Raw genomic sequence first — 13,678 nt, 5'->3', positions numbered from 1 at the left:
AAGAGCACAGCTGCTCGCTTCCACTGTTCACTTCAAAACACGCACAACTGTAAAATACAACTGAGCCTGAATGTTTTTAAATATCCATATTCAAACCAGAGAAAATCCTACCTCTCCTATCTATACTCTTAGAGTACAGAAAGCAAAAGGGCAAGGGAAGGTGATCCAAAGCACTTTCCTTCCCTATCCAGGTGTCTGTGCATGCCCAAGGGCAGCAGGGAGGACACAGGCACAGCACCCTCCAACAGCAGCAGGCTGCTGAGACAGCAGCACACGGCCACTGCTGCCCCACCCAGCTGCCACAGAAAGAGGCACAATGCACCTTCCAGGAATGGCAGAGGATGATGCAGGACAGTTACCTGCAGGCAGTCAATCCCTTCTCCTGGTGAGGAGCACCTTTAAAATGCCCTCAAGAAAAGCTATGCCCACAAAATGGCTGATCACTCCCTTCCTCCAAGACAGTAATGAGCAATTAACATCAAACAGGAATAACATTTTACCTTGTAGCAGGCAAGGCCAGATCCATTGTGCCACCCAAGAGGACAGGGATCAGTTGGTTTTGGGAGCACTTCTGGCTCCTTGGGCTTCCCAATATATTTTTTGCAGACAGAAAATGCTTTGGTGGTTTTACAATCCTTAGTTTCCCACTTTCCAAGAGAATTTCCACTGGACATGGCCACACATCCTCCTGAAAACTCTAAAATTAGAACCAGCAAAACCACATTTAAAACCATTGGCCGGTTTTCAAAAAAATCCCTGACATAATTGTGAATTACTACTTTATTGCATGCTTGGAGTTCTGTAGCATGGTACTCCAGTGCTTGCTCAATGTAAAAGGGCAGTATTTTTATGTGTTTTTTAGTTTTCAAATTTACCTGGTTGCATGGAATTCCAGTTAGTGTATGTCACAGCTTCAGGTGTTTCCCCATTCACTGTACCCCAGGAATATATTCCTGACTGGCTAATATCCTGCAAACCGGTCCAGAAGTACTTTTCTTCAACTCTGGTGTGTTTTCTAATTAGACTGTTAATAAATTCTTGCTCAAATCTGAAAATTCACAGATTCATCAGAGTCAATACGTGAAAGATACCAAACTACTGAGACAATTTAAAACCAGGGATATTACATGAGTTAGTTCAAGAAGTCACCCAGGCAGTCCCATAGTCAACATGGGGTCAGCAGGCTGGGAATTCTCATATTTCCAAGAAGGTTTCACCATTGTAGGTTTACCATTGCCACACCGTGGAAAACACAGCTTTCTAATTCTTGGCCAAAGCAATTCTCTTTCTACTTTTTTAAATAAACCATTAGTTATCATACAGCAGTTTTAATCTCTGACTTTACCTCCAGGATTGTGATGTTAAACCCACCCATAAATTACAAATGTGCTTTACCTGTTCGTCACTGTAAGATTACACTGGGCCCCAAATGAAACTTCCATTTTATCAATCCTGTAACAGTAGTTTCCATGTCTCTCCCATCCCTGGTTAGTGAACAAAAAACACATTTATACAAAACAACCTAATTTAGGCATTACCTACAGGGGAAAATAAATCATTGCCAACACTGGCTGGTGCCCACAAGCTGGCACAGCATATACAAAAAGAAATGCACTGTGTCACACACAAGGTCCACTATCATCAACTCTCAGATTCACAGTTGTAAAAAATAATGCAGCCACAGGAATCAAACACACCACTGTTTAGCTCGCCTGGGCAGAGTCTTCTGACCACTATGTGCATTTACAGAGAGAAACACAAGGGCAATAGCCCAGTCCTGTTCAAAACAATAGGAGTTTTCATGCTGTTCCACCAACGCCAGGATTCAAACACAAGAATACTAGGAAGGCATACACCAGTGTTTCTTTACTTCTGAGAAAAATACTCGATACTGAAAATACGTGAACTTACAAAATTTCTCTATTATTCCAATATTTTTCCCTATATATACACTGAAATTGTGAGAAAAATTAATGTGTTAACTCTTTTCTAGCCTAGCAATGCCACTGGTGACTGAACAGAACAGAAAGCTGCAACTCTACATACTGGAAGTATCTGAAAAGACAGACTAAAAAGTTCATGTAGAAAGAAAGGTAAGGGGTAAACATCTTTCCTGTTGCAACCAATATGCCACACAAAATGGAACTAAGTAACTCTGAAGTAGCTAGCAATACCATCCTAGGCTAGTCCAAAAGACAAAAGCTTTATTTAAGCCATAAGATGTCATACTGTTAAAAAAAAAAAAAAAAAAAAAAAAAAAAGCCACCACCTTTATTCAAGTGAGAAAATGAGAGCCAGTGAAATGCAACAAACCTAATTCCAGTTAACAATCTCTGCATATCTTTATATTTCAAAGTGCTTATCCTAAATTTTGAAACATAATTTGAGCAAAAACAACAGGAAAAAAATGGTGTTATCAATAACATTTCTAATTAAATCAACTTCTTTTAAATAAATACATAAACCACAAACTCTCCTGGGTCCAAGCTTATAATACTTTCATCAATAAACAGACTGGTAATACATCCCTCGTCTGCTTAGGAGAATGTGAAATTTCGTTTATGCCATATAAATGTCCTTTTTCAGATAAAATGTTTCACAGACTTTACTGAACAGACAAGAAAGAAACGGAAGTAGAGGAAGTAAATTATTTCAAGCAGGTTTCTGAGCCAAATGACAATAAGAGAAATAGAGGCTTTCTATTACCTCTTCCAATGAGCAACTTTCATCTGATTTTGTTTCATTCAAAATCTCTCCTCTTTTCTTGCAAACATATTTCAATTTTTCTTCACAGGATTTGACCCTCCACTGTCCCAGCTGTGAGAATGAAAGGAAAAAAAAGTATTTTAAATTCAAACAATCTTTCAATTTCTATGTTTGCAGGGGCTGTTTCCATTGGTGAGAAAGCCAAAACGCCTCCAGTATAGATACTGGGTGGGACGCCCTGGATTCTATGCACAGGTATATGTTTGGAAGGGAGAGAGAAACCTGACATACATAGAAATGGGAGGATTCTGGATCACATCCAAAAAGGAAGTAAAAGGCCAGGGTGGTGCCAACTCTCTCAGTTGAGGAAGGGAATGGGTGCAGGAGGTGTGCTCAGCCTAATGTGGAAGTAGCTCAGAGACAGTTCAGAGGAGCTGAGCGCAAGCTCCAGTGCCAGGCTGATGACAAAACAGGCAAATGCTCCGCTCTCTAAAGAATCTGCAGGATGGGATACTGCCTGCTTCCCACTCTTAGTGACCTCCTTCCTTCACCAACACCATTTTTAAACATTCCATCCCCAGACTGGGTGACCCAAATTGGTCTGGGAGATGACTGAACCCAGATTTCCCTTCCTTCCTACCTTTCTGCCAGAGACATGCAAGAATACAGAGTGACAAGGTCAACTGTCTGGCCAACATTGTGGCAGTCTCAGAGCTAAGAGTCGTTTCTTCCATTCTTTGCAGTACACAGTGACAGAGTTCTAGCTAAATAATTTCAAGAAATTCGCTTGCAGAAAAATGTATTTTAAAGATTATTCCAGACATATGAACAGCTATCTGCTTTATCCCCCTCCTTGACTTTCAGACACACCAATGTTGCCTCTACTATGATGAAAAAACACAAACCAACAACCAAACTCAACACTGCAATCCTACCTTTCCTGAATATGACACACAATTAGGAGTGCTGTTAAAGGGAACTTTTGGTTCATTCTGATCCCAGTAGGTAAAAACCACAGGAGACTGATCTGACCATTTGAACAAGGTTGGCACATCATCATTCTTGAGACCCATCCATATTTCCTCTTCAGCATCTGTAATTTAAAATTAGGACAACATTGTCGTTTCAATATAATATTCAAACTAATAGAAAAGCAATGTGTTAGCAGCAAAATTAGTTTTTTTATCATACTGTGCAGCAGTGAAAAATACTGTGCAGCAGTATGGAGATATCTTTCTTACAAACCATAAGGTATGTTCGTTATCTTGTTTCTTAACTTAAATTCATGACTGTGAGCAAGTTTCACAGAGAAGGAACAAGCAGGAAGAAGCCCAACCACAAACAAACAGAAATAACGAACACACAAGCAAAAAAAACCCTCAACCAAATTTAGTGTGCAGGCAAAGACACAACATCAAACACTACCTGTGACTTAGCAGTCAAAATATTGACCCAACCATCTACTATTCTCTTTGAACAAGCAAATTAAGCATAAGTATTAAAACACTAGAAGTAGGTTAGCCCAGTAAATAACTGAATTAATAGACTGGACCAGAACAAGTCCTAACACAGGGGGACTGGATCTGCACAGCAAGATTCAACAGTAGCCTGAGTACAAGCTCAGCATTAACACCCACGCTTAAAAGCTAGAGGTCATGACAACCATATGCTAGAACTTGGGAAGCAGTTTGTAACTTATGGTGTGCAGCACTTGGTGCTTGACCTTTACAATTACCCCAACTCACCATTATGAAGCTCTGTAACAACCAGTTCAACGTCTGCTAATGAGTGAATGCTGATGAGGTTACTCTTATTTGCCTTGCACAACTCATCTGCTGTACTCCAAGGTGCCGGGTTGTTTATCAGCATGTAGCAAAAGCCATCGTGGGGGAGCCAGCCCGGATCACAGTGGGTATCCAAGTGTCTCCAAAACTCTAATATTGAAGAGAAATGGAATTAGAGGCTTTTGTTTTACATTGCCTAGTGGAAGGGGCTGGCTTTAAAGTCAGCAGCACCTTGAAAATAGCCAGAAGGTAGCAATCAATGTGTTCACATCTCTTCAGGGCTCATGTAAGAAAGGGTCACAGCTTAGTCAAACAAACAGACTTCAATGCAGCATTACGAGAACTCATAATATTTTGGGGTCATGAAGTAGGTAGAAGGAGAAAGAAGCTAGTGGGAGTGAAAGTAAAAAGCAGGACTGCATTACATTAAGCTGGACTTAGTGTAAGTGAAAGGTTCAAAAGTAATTGTAAACAAGATTTCAAAAGCAACTGGAGACAAATCAAGAAGTTGTGTGCAGGAAAGAAGCACACAACTCAACAAAAGCTTAGTTTTAAATATATTTTTCTTGTCAATATATTAAAGAATTCCAACTAGTTTAATGGATGCTAAAAAGGTATACTAATATACTAATACTATATATTAATATACTAATACTATATAAGGTGTACTATATACTAATAGTCTTTCTGGTTCAAAATACACTCTAAAAATACTCCAACCACAGGAATTTTGTTTTTTAATTAATAGAACACTATATAAACAGTGGTAATAATCTACATACCCTACTGAGGAGCCAGAGAATAGACAAGAATTGTTAACTAGCTTTCAGAGCATCTCTGTAAATTTGAACCAGTTCAGTTAAATTTAAACTGATCACTATTTTTTCTTCAAATGCGCACACCTCTCCAGGGGGAGCTGGAGAGAACATGCCTCAGACAGACAGACCCCACAGCCCTTTCCTCTAGTCATCCCTGTCATTCAAGCACAATTTCCTTCTAGTAAGTCTTCGCAGGAGAGCCCTGCAAACCAGAGCCCTGGGAACTTGGTAAGGCCAAAGCACACACAGAAGATAAGGTCATGACATGGGAAGGGTTGCACATTCGGATGTAGATAAATGGCCAAGAGCATGGAAGCATTTATATTGCACAGCTGGACACTGTAAACATTGAATGCCTCTGTGTGTGTGTGTGTGTGTGTGCAGGTCTGGATAAAGGAATTATTATTTTGTAAGAGCTGTTACTGGTCCAGTAAAGATTACACACTGAGCAAACCACCAACTCTTCCACTCTGATTTTCTGCGCTTGGCCTGGTTTCAGAGGACAGTAGTTATTTGACTACTTCTATTTGAATTCAACAGAGTTTGATCCAAAACCCAGGTAAGTCCCATTTTTATGTCAATACACAGCAAGAGTGAGAGAAATAGGCTTAAAGCAAAGGTGGAAAGGTTTGGGATGCAAATGCCAATTCCAGACTTCCAGTAATACATGAAAGAATGCACAAGTCATGGAGGAAAATGTGATGAAAGGGGCAGGACTGCTGCAAAATGCTTTATGTGTGAATGAGAAAGCTGCAAAAAACGAAAACTGTTTGTGATGCATCATCTTGACACTGAAGAAACAGAGTTTGCTTCTGCTCTGCTAAAAAACCCAAAGCTGTTGTGAAAATGTTTTGGCAGAGATGCCTGAAAAGGCTTCAGAGGGAAAAGAAAGACTCCATAAGTGAACATTATACTCATATTAACATACAAAACTCAAAAATGCAAACTGTCCTACCTGGAACGCTTGAAACTTTATTGAGTGACTTCTTGCAAGCATAAGGAAGCTGTGTCCCACAGTGGTAACTCTGCCACTGACCTGAAGCAGTATTCATCACCACACAACTCATCCCATCCAGGGGAGATAAACTCTGCATATCTATAGACAGGAAGAAATAAAAACATAACCGCAGAAGTTACCAAACAGTAAGGCAGTGACTGCTTCTTTTTACAATAAAATACAGGAATAACACACTTTGGATAGTATGGCACCTTGCATTTGAAGAACATAATTTGCATCAACTGAGGCCAGCTGTCCTAGCACAGGTCCCACAGAATGTTTTTTCTAAGAGAGCAAGTTTCAGAATCAAAGAATGTTGACTTCTTTTCCAATGTTTAATCATAGAACCAGGAGGAATGTTTTATTTACAATACAAGAAACACTTGGATGAGCCCTTTCCCAGACCAGAAATATCTCAGGGGAGAGCCATTTTTGCAGCCCTCAGTTTCCTTTGGCAGTCTCATTCCACTCTCACTCTAAACACAGTTGTGCATGTTCTCTCAATGCTAACCATAATCTTTACCTTAATAGAAACCTTAGACAAGGCCCCAGATTTGAAACAGCAGAGAAAACCTCTTTTTTGTAGTCTTCAGTTTCCCTTGGAGCCCCTTTCTAATGGAACCTTTTGACTTACTTTTTCTTTGAGCCTCAATGCAAACCCAAGCTGTGACCTACAGAGGGTACCTCAGCTCCCCCTGCACTGGGTTTTGTTCAGGCTCACAGAAAAAAGGCTCAGGGTAAATCTCAGTTCTCCATGAAAGAGAACACTGAGACAGGGCCAGGGTCCTTTTAGAGGGGTAAAGCGAAAGGAAAAGTAATGGGTTCAACTTGCAGGTATCAAAATTCCTGTAAGGCACCAGTAAGTACTTTCACAAGAGGAGTTAAGACATGAATATGTCTGCCATGACTGCAGACTAAATTATCCACTGTATCTCACAACAGTCTGGCCTCTCGCTCTGCATGACAGGCCGACAGAGTGGCCACAGTTCCAGAAGAAGGCACAGTCAAATAGTAAAAGCAGGGAAGTTCTTAACCTTTCCAAAAGACAGAGCACATCTGGAAAATCCCACAGAAATTTCTAAGCAAAGCTATCAGATAAGTAACAGAAACCACATCTCAAATTTTCACAGAATTCCAGTTGCAGAACTATTCTAGAAACAAACAGACAAAAACCACAAACAAACAAAGAAACAACAACAACAAATTCCACTTAAAAAAGATCTAATTCAGCTTGAATGACAGAAAAACATTAGTTTCAGTATTCCTGATGACTATTACTCTGGGATTCTCATACACACATAGACTCATGAAATATTTGTGAGAGCATTACATATTCATCCTGAAAATTCCAAATACTCTCACTAACCTTACTAGCACCTTTGGACTAATTTAAAAAAGGTATCTATAAAACCCGTTTCAAAGGTTTTATACTTCTTTCATCTTCACCTTGAAACAAATTTAGGCAATCTTGAAGTTTAAAAACCCCAGTTAAGCTTCTAACTAACATCAGTCCTTTCCTGAACACAAACAATCAGAATATTTAAGGGAAATCAGTGTAATTCTGTCAGTGGAAGGAGAAATTTAGCAGCTAGGAAAGCTGGGGATACTTTACTAAACTGGACTTCAAAAATACTATTTAAATTTTACCTTTTTAGAGATTAATTAACCCAATCAGCCATAAATATAAAATGAGGACAGAAAGATTCACTGGCTAGGAGGAAAAGATGCTTCTGAAAATGGAATGAGATGGAAAAAAGGTAATACTAGTTACTATTGAGAACACTGTCCATATCACCAGAAATATTAGTACCTGGATGCCAGTTGAGAAAATTCAAAGGTTTGTGATCTGACCACTGCCAACCGCCAGAAACATCCAGTTGATTTAAGCCAATCCAGATGATCTCAGCAATGTCATCCTTACCTAGAGATATTGTTTTTTTAAAGAAAATAATTAGTATAAAATGCTCACCCTTATTGGTCTCCTTTAAATTAAAAATGCATTCTGAAATGGCATGCATTTCAGGAAAGAAAGATTGCTACTATAATTGGACATGAAAACTTCCTTGAACTGAGGAAGAATTAAGCCACACAAGCCTTCCCTTCCAACGTCTTCAGATGTTTCTCCTTTGGTTTTATAGTCCCAAAGGCACTCGGATAATTTCTGCAGGTCAAGACTGAAGATCAGGGAGGACAATACCATAGTAAGAGACTAACATTCTGCTAAAATACCAACTGCCACTCTGGCCTGTATTTAAGATTTTGGGGATGTTCCTCATTAACAATATGAATAAAATCTAACTGCTATAATGAAATCATACAGATACGTTTAAATAACTCCCTAAAATAAGATTAGCACCTTAGCTTTGCTACACAAATGAAAGCCAAAATATTTAAGGTACAATCAACTTTTAACTCAGATTAAGGACAGAAACAAAAGTGCTGCATCCACTTCATAAAGATTTCCCAATATTAATATGTGAATAATTACACCTACCTTGTATGTAACTTAATTCAGATACATTCTGGATGCTAAGTAAATCTCCTCCTTGCCTTTGACATGAAATATAAGCTTCCTTCCAAGAAAGAGCAGACTGTGTATTAAACTGGTAGCAACTTTCAGCCCCTGGATCATGTTCCCAGATATCCTGACAACCATCCTCTGCATAAAAGAAGAAGGTACTTGTAACTACAACTATACAGAAACATGAAAGTTTCAAAAGAAAAAGTTTTGGCTATAATATTGATTTTGATATTGGTCACCACAAATACTTGCAGTGTAAGCCAATGCTGCAATAGAAAAGCTTTTACACAGTATAACAGCCACACAAAGGTGGAGCTGTACATCAGAGAAGTGCCAGAATACTTTTAGGATGTCTGTTTGGAAACTCAACATGCCTGGCTGTAAGCAGATTCCCCATTTTCCATCGCGAGAATAATCTTCAGAAGTGGCACACCATTTCCCACCCGTGTGCGTTTCATCCTGAATGCAGTCATGATGCCACACCTTGTTATACAGAAAGGGGAACTCACAGGGTTTACCATAAGAGTTGCCATCTTTGGTATAAATTTCTGCAGGAAAAAAAATGAATAAAATAAAGACATTTTATTGTTTTCCCTTGTTTAGACATGGAAAGTACAGCAAATCAGTGTTACTGCTTGTACAGACACAGTTAACCTAAACGCATGCAAACCATACTCGTGGTCTTAAAATGCTATTATCTTCTTGTTACAGATAATATACAGCAATGCCAGAACTGAAAAAAAAATACATTGAGAAATATTTTTCTGAGAAAATATTTCTTCTGAGAAACAGCAGAAACTTGTCTCCTCCATCCTGGTAAGTTACAGATAATTCATCATCCTATTGAAATCCAGGTGCTTTGTGGAGTCCTACAGGACAAGGACTCTTAACAATCAACATATACAGAAGAGGGAAAAGTAAAGCACATTTTCACTACTTCTTCAAGCAAGCATGAGATTTCAGACAAGACTGGCTTCCATGGCAAATGCACAATCTACCATACCAAAGCTCACAGTGCACCAGGCTGTGAGCTGGCAGCATGCTCTGAATTTGACTGTATTATCCAAGCAGCAAAGAAAACATCCTCAAACCCTGATAACAGGAAAATTCCCATCATGGTGAGGAGGTCAGTTCTGATAGAAGAGAATTAAATAGGTTTGCACTGAAGTATGGGGTAGGGGGGATTTAAATCTACTAAGAAAACCACTCAGTAACACAACTTCTGCAGTCGGGCTGTTATTTTTTCTTAAAAACTTTTAAAGTTTCTCTCTACAGTACAACGTTCTATTGCTTTACTGAGCAATCTTTTCACATAACTAATTTTAAGAAATTATTGGCAGAGATATACTCAAAAAGCCCTTAACAAATAAAAAATCTCCAAAGTGCAAACCTACTTACCATGGTAGGGATACTGACATATATCACTGGAGGAATTGTTGCTTTTCCACTGGTCTGTTGCATTTATGCTTGCAGTCACATAGTTATTCTTGATGGTCACTTTGTACTGAGATGCACCAACAATGGAAGCATCAGCACATCGCCACCACAGCATTAATTCTGAGTTACAATCAACCATTTTCAGGCGAGACACCAATTTGGTGAATATATCGAGTCCCAGGCACTGCTTGGACCCCAAGTGAAAGAGGCGATTCTGGGATACCCATTTCCATAAGGCTTCACTTGTGTTCTTGCAGTCACCTATGACTATCAGCGAGTTTTTAACTTGCATGCACTTGTTCTGTTTGTCATGGCGAATGGTAAAAGCATCATTGCCTGTACAAGAACAAACATATGGCTGTGATTCACTATCATATTCACAGGAAGCTCATTTTTAAAAGGGTAATCACATTCTGAGAAATGTTTTCAGAAAAGTACTGCAGCTGTTCGTACGTTAAACCGCCTCTTTCGTAGAAGCCACATTCAGTGCATTTTCCTGCTCTTTAGTGAATCTTCACTACTGGAGGAAAAGAGCTCTTTCCAAGTCTTTATAAAATGAGGAGAGACAAAATGAGACTTCTAAGTCCAATTCTAGTGGTAAGAATACTTCCTCTCTATATAACATATACTGATCGCATTAGCTCCTGATTAATTTGCAACCTTATTGGGTAAAGAATCTTGTCTTCATGCCTATCTGCAAACACAGTAACACACACAACAGACAGCATAAAATATAATTAATAAAAACCGTCACTTACTAAGCACTTTTTTTTTTTTTAAACTGAGTATCATATATGATATACAGCATGAGAGGTTTACATTTGAACAAGTTTTTGGATGCGACTGCAATAGTACTAAGTTAACTGGCACTGCTTTGAGCAGAAAGTTTTAGAATGTGTATCCCACCAAAGAGAGCGCGCAATAAATTAGGAGTAATTTTTTAAAAATTATATAGGGATCCTAGTTTCATTTTCAGTTGTGATGAGTTTCATTTCCAGTTCCGGTGCAGCTTGTGATTAAAGAGAAAAACTGAAGTTGATAAAGCATAGTATATCACTTTAAAAAGTATATGGATCACCCTGCTAATATAAGCTAACACCTCTGTCAGTATAAGAACATTTCTGACAAGCAGCAGTAGGTTTAAGCGAACCTTAAAATGCCCTAAAACTATTTCGATGTCGCAATAAAGATGGCTCCATAGTATAGAACTTTCACTTTTATCAGGCTGAAATGGACCTTGGCTGTCCCAGACTCACAAGGCTATTATTCTGCTGCTTAAATAAGGAATCTGCTGAGTAGTATTTTGTATTTAACAGTAATGCACTGTCAATCACATTCCTATGAGTTTTTCTGTTATCACTTACCAATAAGTTTGGCTGAACAGGAAGGAAACTATTCAGTGATGTTATGCCATGAATTTTACCACTACTTCCCAGTATACCCATGAATTTTCCACTGGGTAAGTATACCACACAGTATTAAAATAGTATCAAGCTATCACACCTTAAAGAAGAATCTGTAAGTCACCTACGTACTACAGTGATTTTTTAAGTACCACACTTCAACCAACTGTCCCTTTCATCCTACTAAGACATTTTAACAACCAAACCTGCTTTTGTGAGATCCTTTAACCCTGTGCTTTTTCATCGTTGTATTTGCTTTTGCTTTTTATTCCCCTCTCATGACTCTCTTCCTCTTTTTCATTTGTTGTAACAAGTTTTTAGCCTCTTCTCACGTCTTCTTTCACTTTTGCCTCCACAAGCCTCATGCTGATACCAAGTGGAAAATACTTTTTAAAATTTCCCTGGAAAAACAGCTGAAGTTGTCTCACCAAATATCTCTGTGGAGTAATTTATTAATAATTACTCCAGTTGACCGTTCTGGCCATGAAGTTTTAGTGACATCTTCAGCTACTAACCTGAGCCCGTTACTATCACGGCATATAAAAAAAAAACCACGTGAGGTGCAACTTAGCGAAGAGCTCAACTTGTTTCCCAGAAGCTCTGACTAGGCTAGCGCCTTTGGTTTACAAGAATCTGCTCAACGTGAAACTTTTCCACCTGCTTCCCGTCAGATAAGGCGAGTTTCCTCGCCCGTCTCACGGCGCACAGCGCGGCGGTGCCAGCGCCGGGAGCGGCCGCGGTCGGGGGATTGCCGCCCCCGAGCTGTCAGGCCAAAGGCCGCGGCCCGGCCTGGGCACCGCGGGCACCGGGAACGCGGCAGCGGCGGCGCTGGCAAGGCCTCGGGCCAAGCGCACGGTCCGGGAGGGAGGTCCGGGACTTTTTCCTGCCTTCTTCGCTTCTCCTTCTGAGTTTCCCAGGGTGTTTCCACGCAGTCGGACTTTACCACGGAGCTCAGCGCCCGAAGGAGCGGCCGGGGCGGAAGGCCCGTCACACCTCCCCCTGGCCCGCCCAGGCGCCCGTCGAGGCCCTCAAGGACCCTCTCCGCGCCCGCAGCGCACCCGCGCCCCTCCTCTCCCTTCGCCCGGCGGGCGCCTGGCTTACCTGCGGAGTCCCTGCGGGCCGCGCAGCACAGCAGCAGCCAGGCGAGGCCGCAGGCGCGCAGGCAGCGCCCGCCGCCCGCCATCGTCCCCGCGGCGCGCAGGCTGCGCGGAGCGGCCGCGCTGCCGGGCTGGCCGTGCCCGAGCGCCGCGCCCGCCGCGCCGCCGCCGCCGCCCATTGGCCGCCCCTGCGCGCGTCACTTGTTGCCAGGAGGAAAGCGGCCCCCGAGGTTGCGGCCAGGCGGGGCCGGCCCGGCGGGGGAAGTGAAGCCGAGAGCCGAAACGTGAGAGCCGAGGTGAAGGGGAAAGGCGGGGAGGAAGAGGAAAAAAAGAGGTAAAGTAATCGAGGGGCAAAAAAATAAATTAAAAAGTTTTTCAAAAAGGTGGAAAACGCGAAGAAAAACTGGAAAAGCAGGTCGAATAGTCGCGTGGTCATTAAAGTTAAAACTGAAAAAAGAAAAAAAAACCACCGAACCAGAAAATCCCACAAAAATCCTTAGAGGCTCAGCTGGGAAAAAAAGAGGGGAACGCGTGACTTCGAGACGTGAAGAAAAGGCAAAAGGTGAATAGAATAAATTAAAACTAACAAACACACTGAAGTAAAATAGTTACGACGGTACAAATAATACACACGACGCTGCGATCCCCGATGCCCTCTGGCCGCGGGGCCGAGCGCCATCCCCGGGCCGGGGGCTGCGGACATTCAGTTGTGTGAGCCGTCCCTGCCGGCCCGCGGGACGAGGGCACGGCGCCGCCCAGCTGAAGCAACTGTTGCTGAGAAAAAATTGCGGGTGGCTACAGGAAGTTACAGAAACCAAAAATAAAAACAGTTACATGGCGAGAACTAGCTGGCCTGAAGGAGGAAAAGAGAAAGAAGAGAAAATTGATAGAAACTATCTGAAATCAAGTTGATAG

General features: G+C 41.2%; 1 protein-coding gene across 1 annotated transcript in view; it reads right to left on the bottom strand.

Moving 5' to 3' along the window:
- Positions 1-13,028, bottom strand: part of LY75 (lymphocyte antigen 75) — a 44,280-nt gene extending 31,252 nt beyond the window's left edge. The window contains exons 1-12 of the mRNA XM_066322905.1: positions 12,768-13,028; positions 10,225-10,599; positions 9,201-9,374; positions 8,800-8,964; positions 8,116-8,226; positions 6,264-6,404; positions 4,452-4,640; positions 3,642-3,799; positions 2,707-2,817; positions 1,396-1,484; positions 876-1,048; positions 501-697 (exon numbers count right to left, since the gene is read on the bottom strand). Coding sequence (XP_066179002.1) covers positions 501-697; positions 876-1,048; positions 1,396-1,484; positions 2,707-2,817; positions 3,642-3,799; positions 4,452-4,640; positions 6,264-6,404; positions 8,116-8,226; positions 8,800-8,964; positions 9,201-9,374; positions 10,225-10,599; positions 12,768-12,942 — 2,058 coding nt within the window. The 5' untranslated portion in view covers positions 12,943-13,028. The remainder of the gene's footprint in view (positions 1-500; positions 698-875; positions 1,049-1,395; positions 1,485-2,706; positions 2,818-3,641; positions 3,800-4,451; positions 4,641-6,263; positions 6,405-8,115; positions 8,227-8,799; positions 8,965-9,200; positions 9,375-10,224; positions 10,600-12,767) is intronic.
- Positions 13,029-13,678: the final 650 nt, after the last annotated feature.

The sequence above is a fragment of the Sylvia atricapilla genome, chromosome 7 (genome assembly GCF_009819655.1).
Source record: "Sylvia atricapilla isolate bSylAtr1 chromosome 7, bSylAtr1.pri, whole genome shotgun sequence".
Lineage (NCBI taxonomy): Eukaryota > Metazoa > Chordata > Aves > Passeriformes > Sylviidae > Sylvia > Sylvia atricapilla.
The sequence above is the reverse complement of the archived record's forward strand: the minus strand, read 5'-3'. Positions and strand labels throughout refer to the sequence as shown.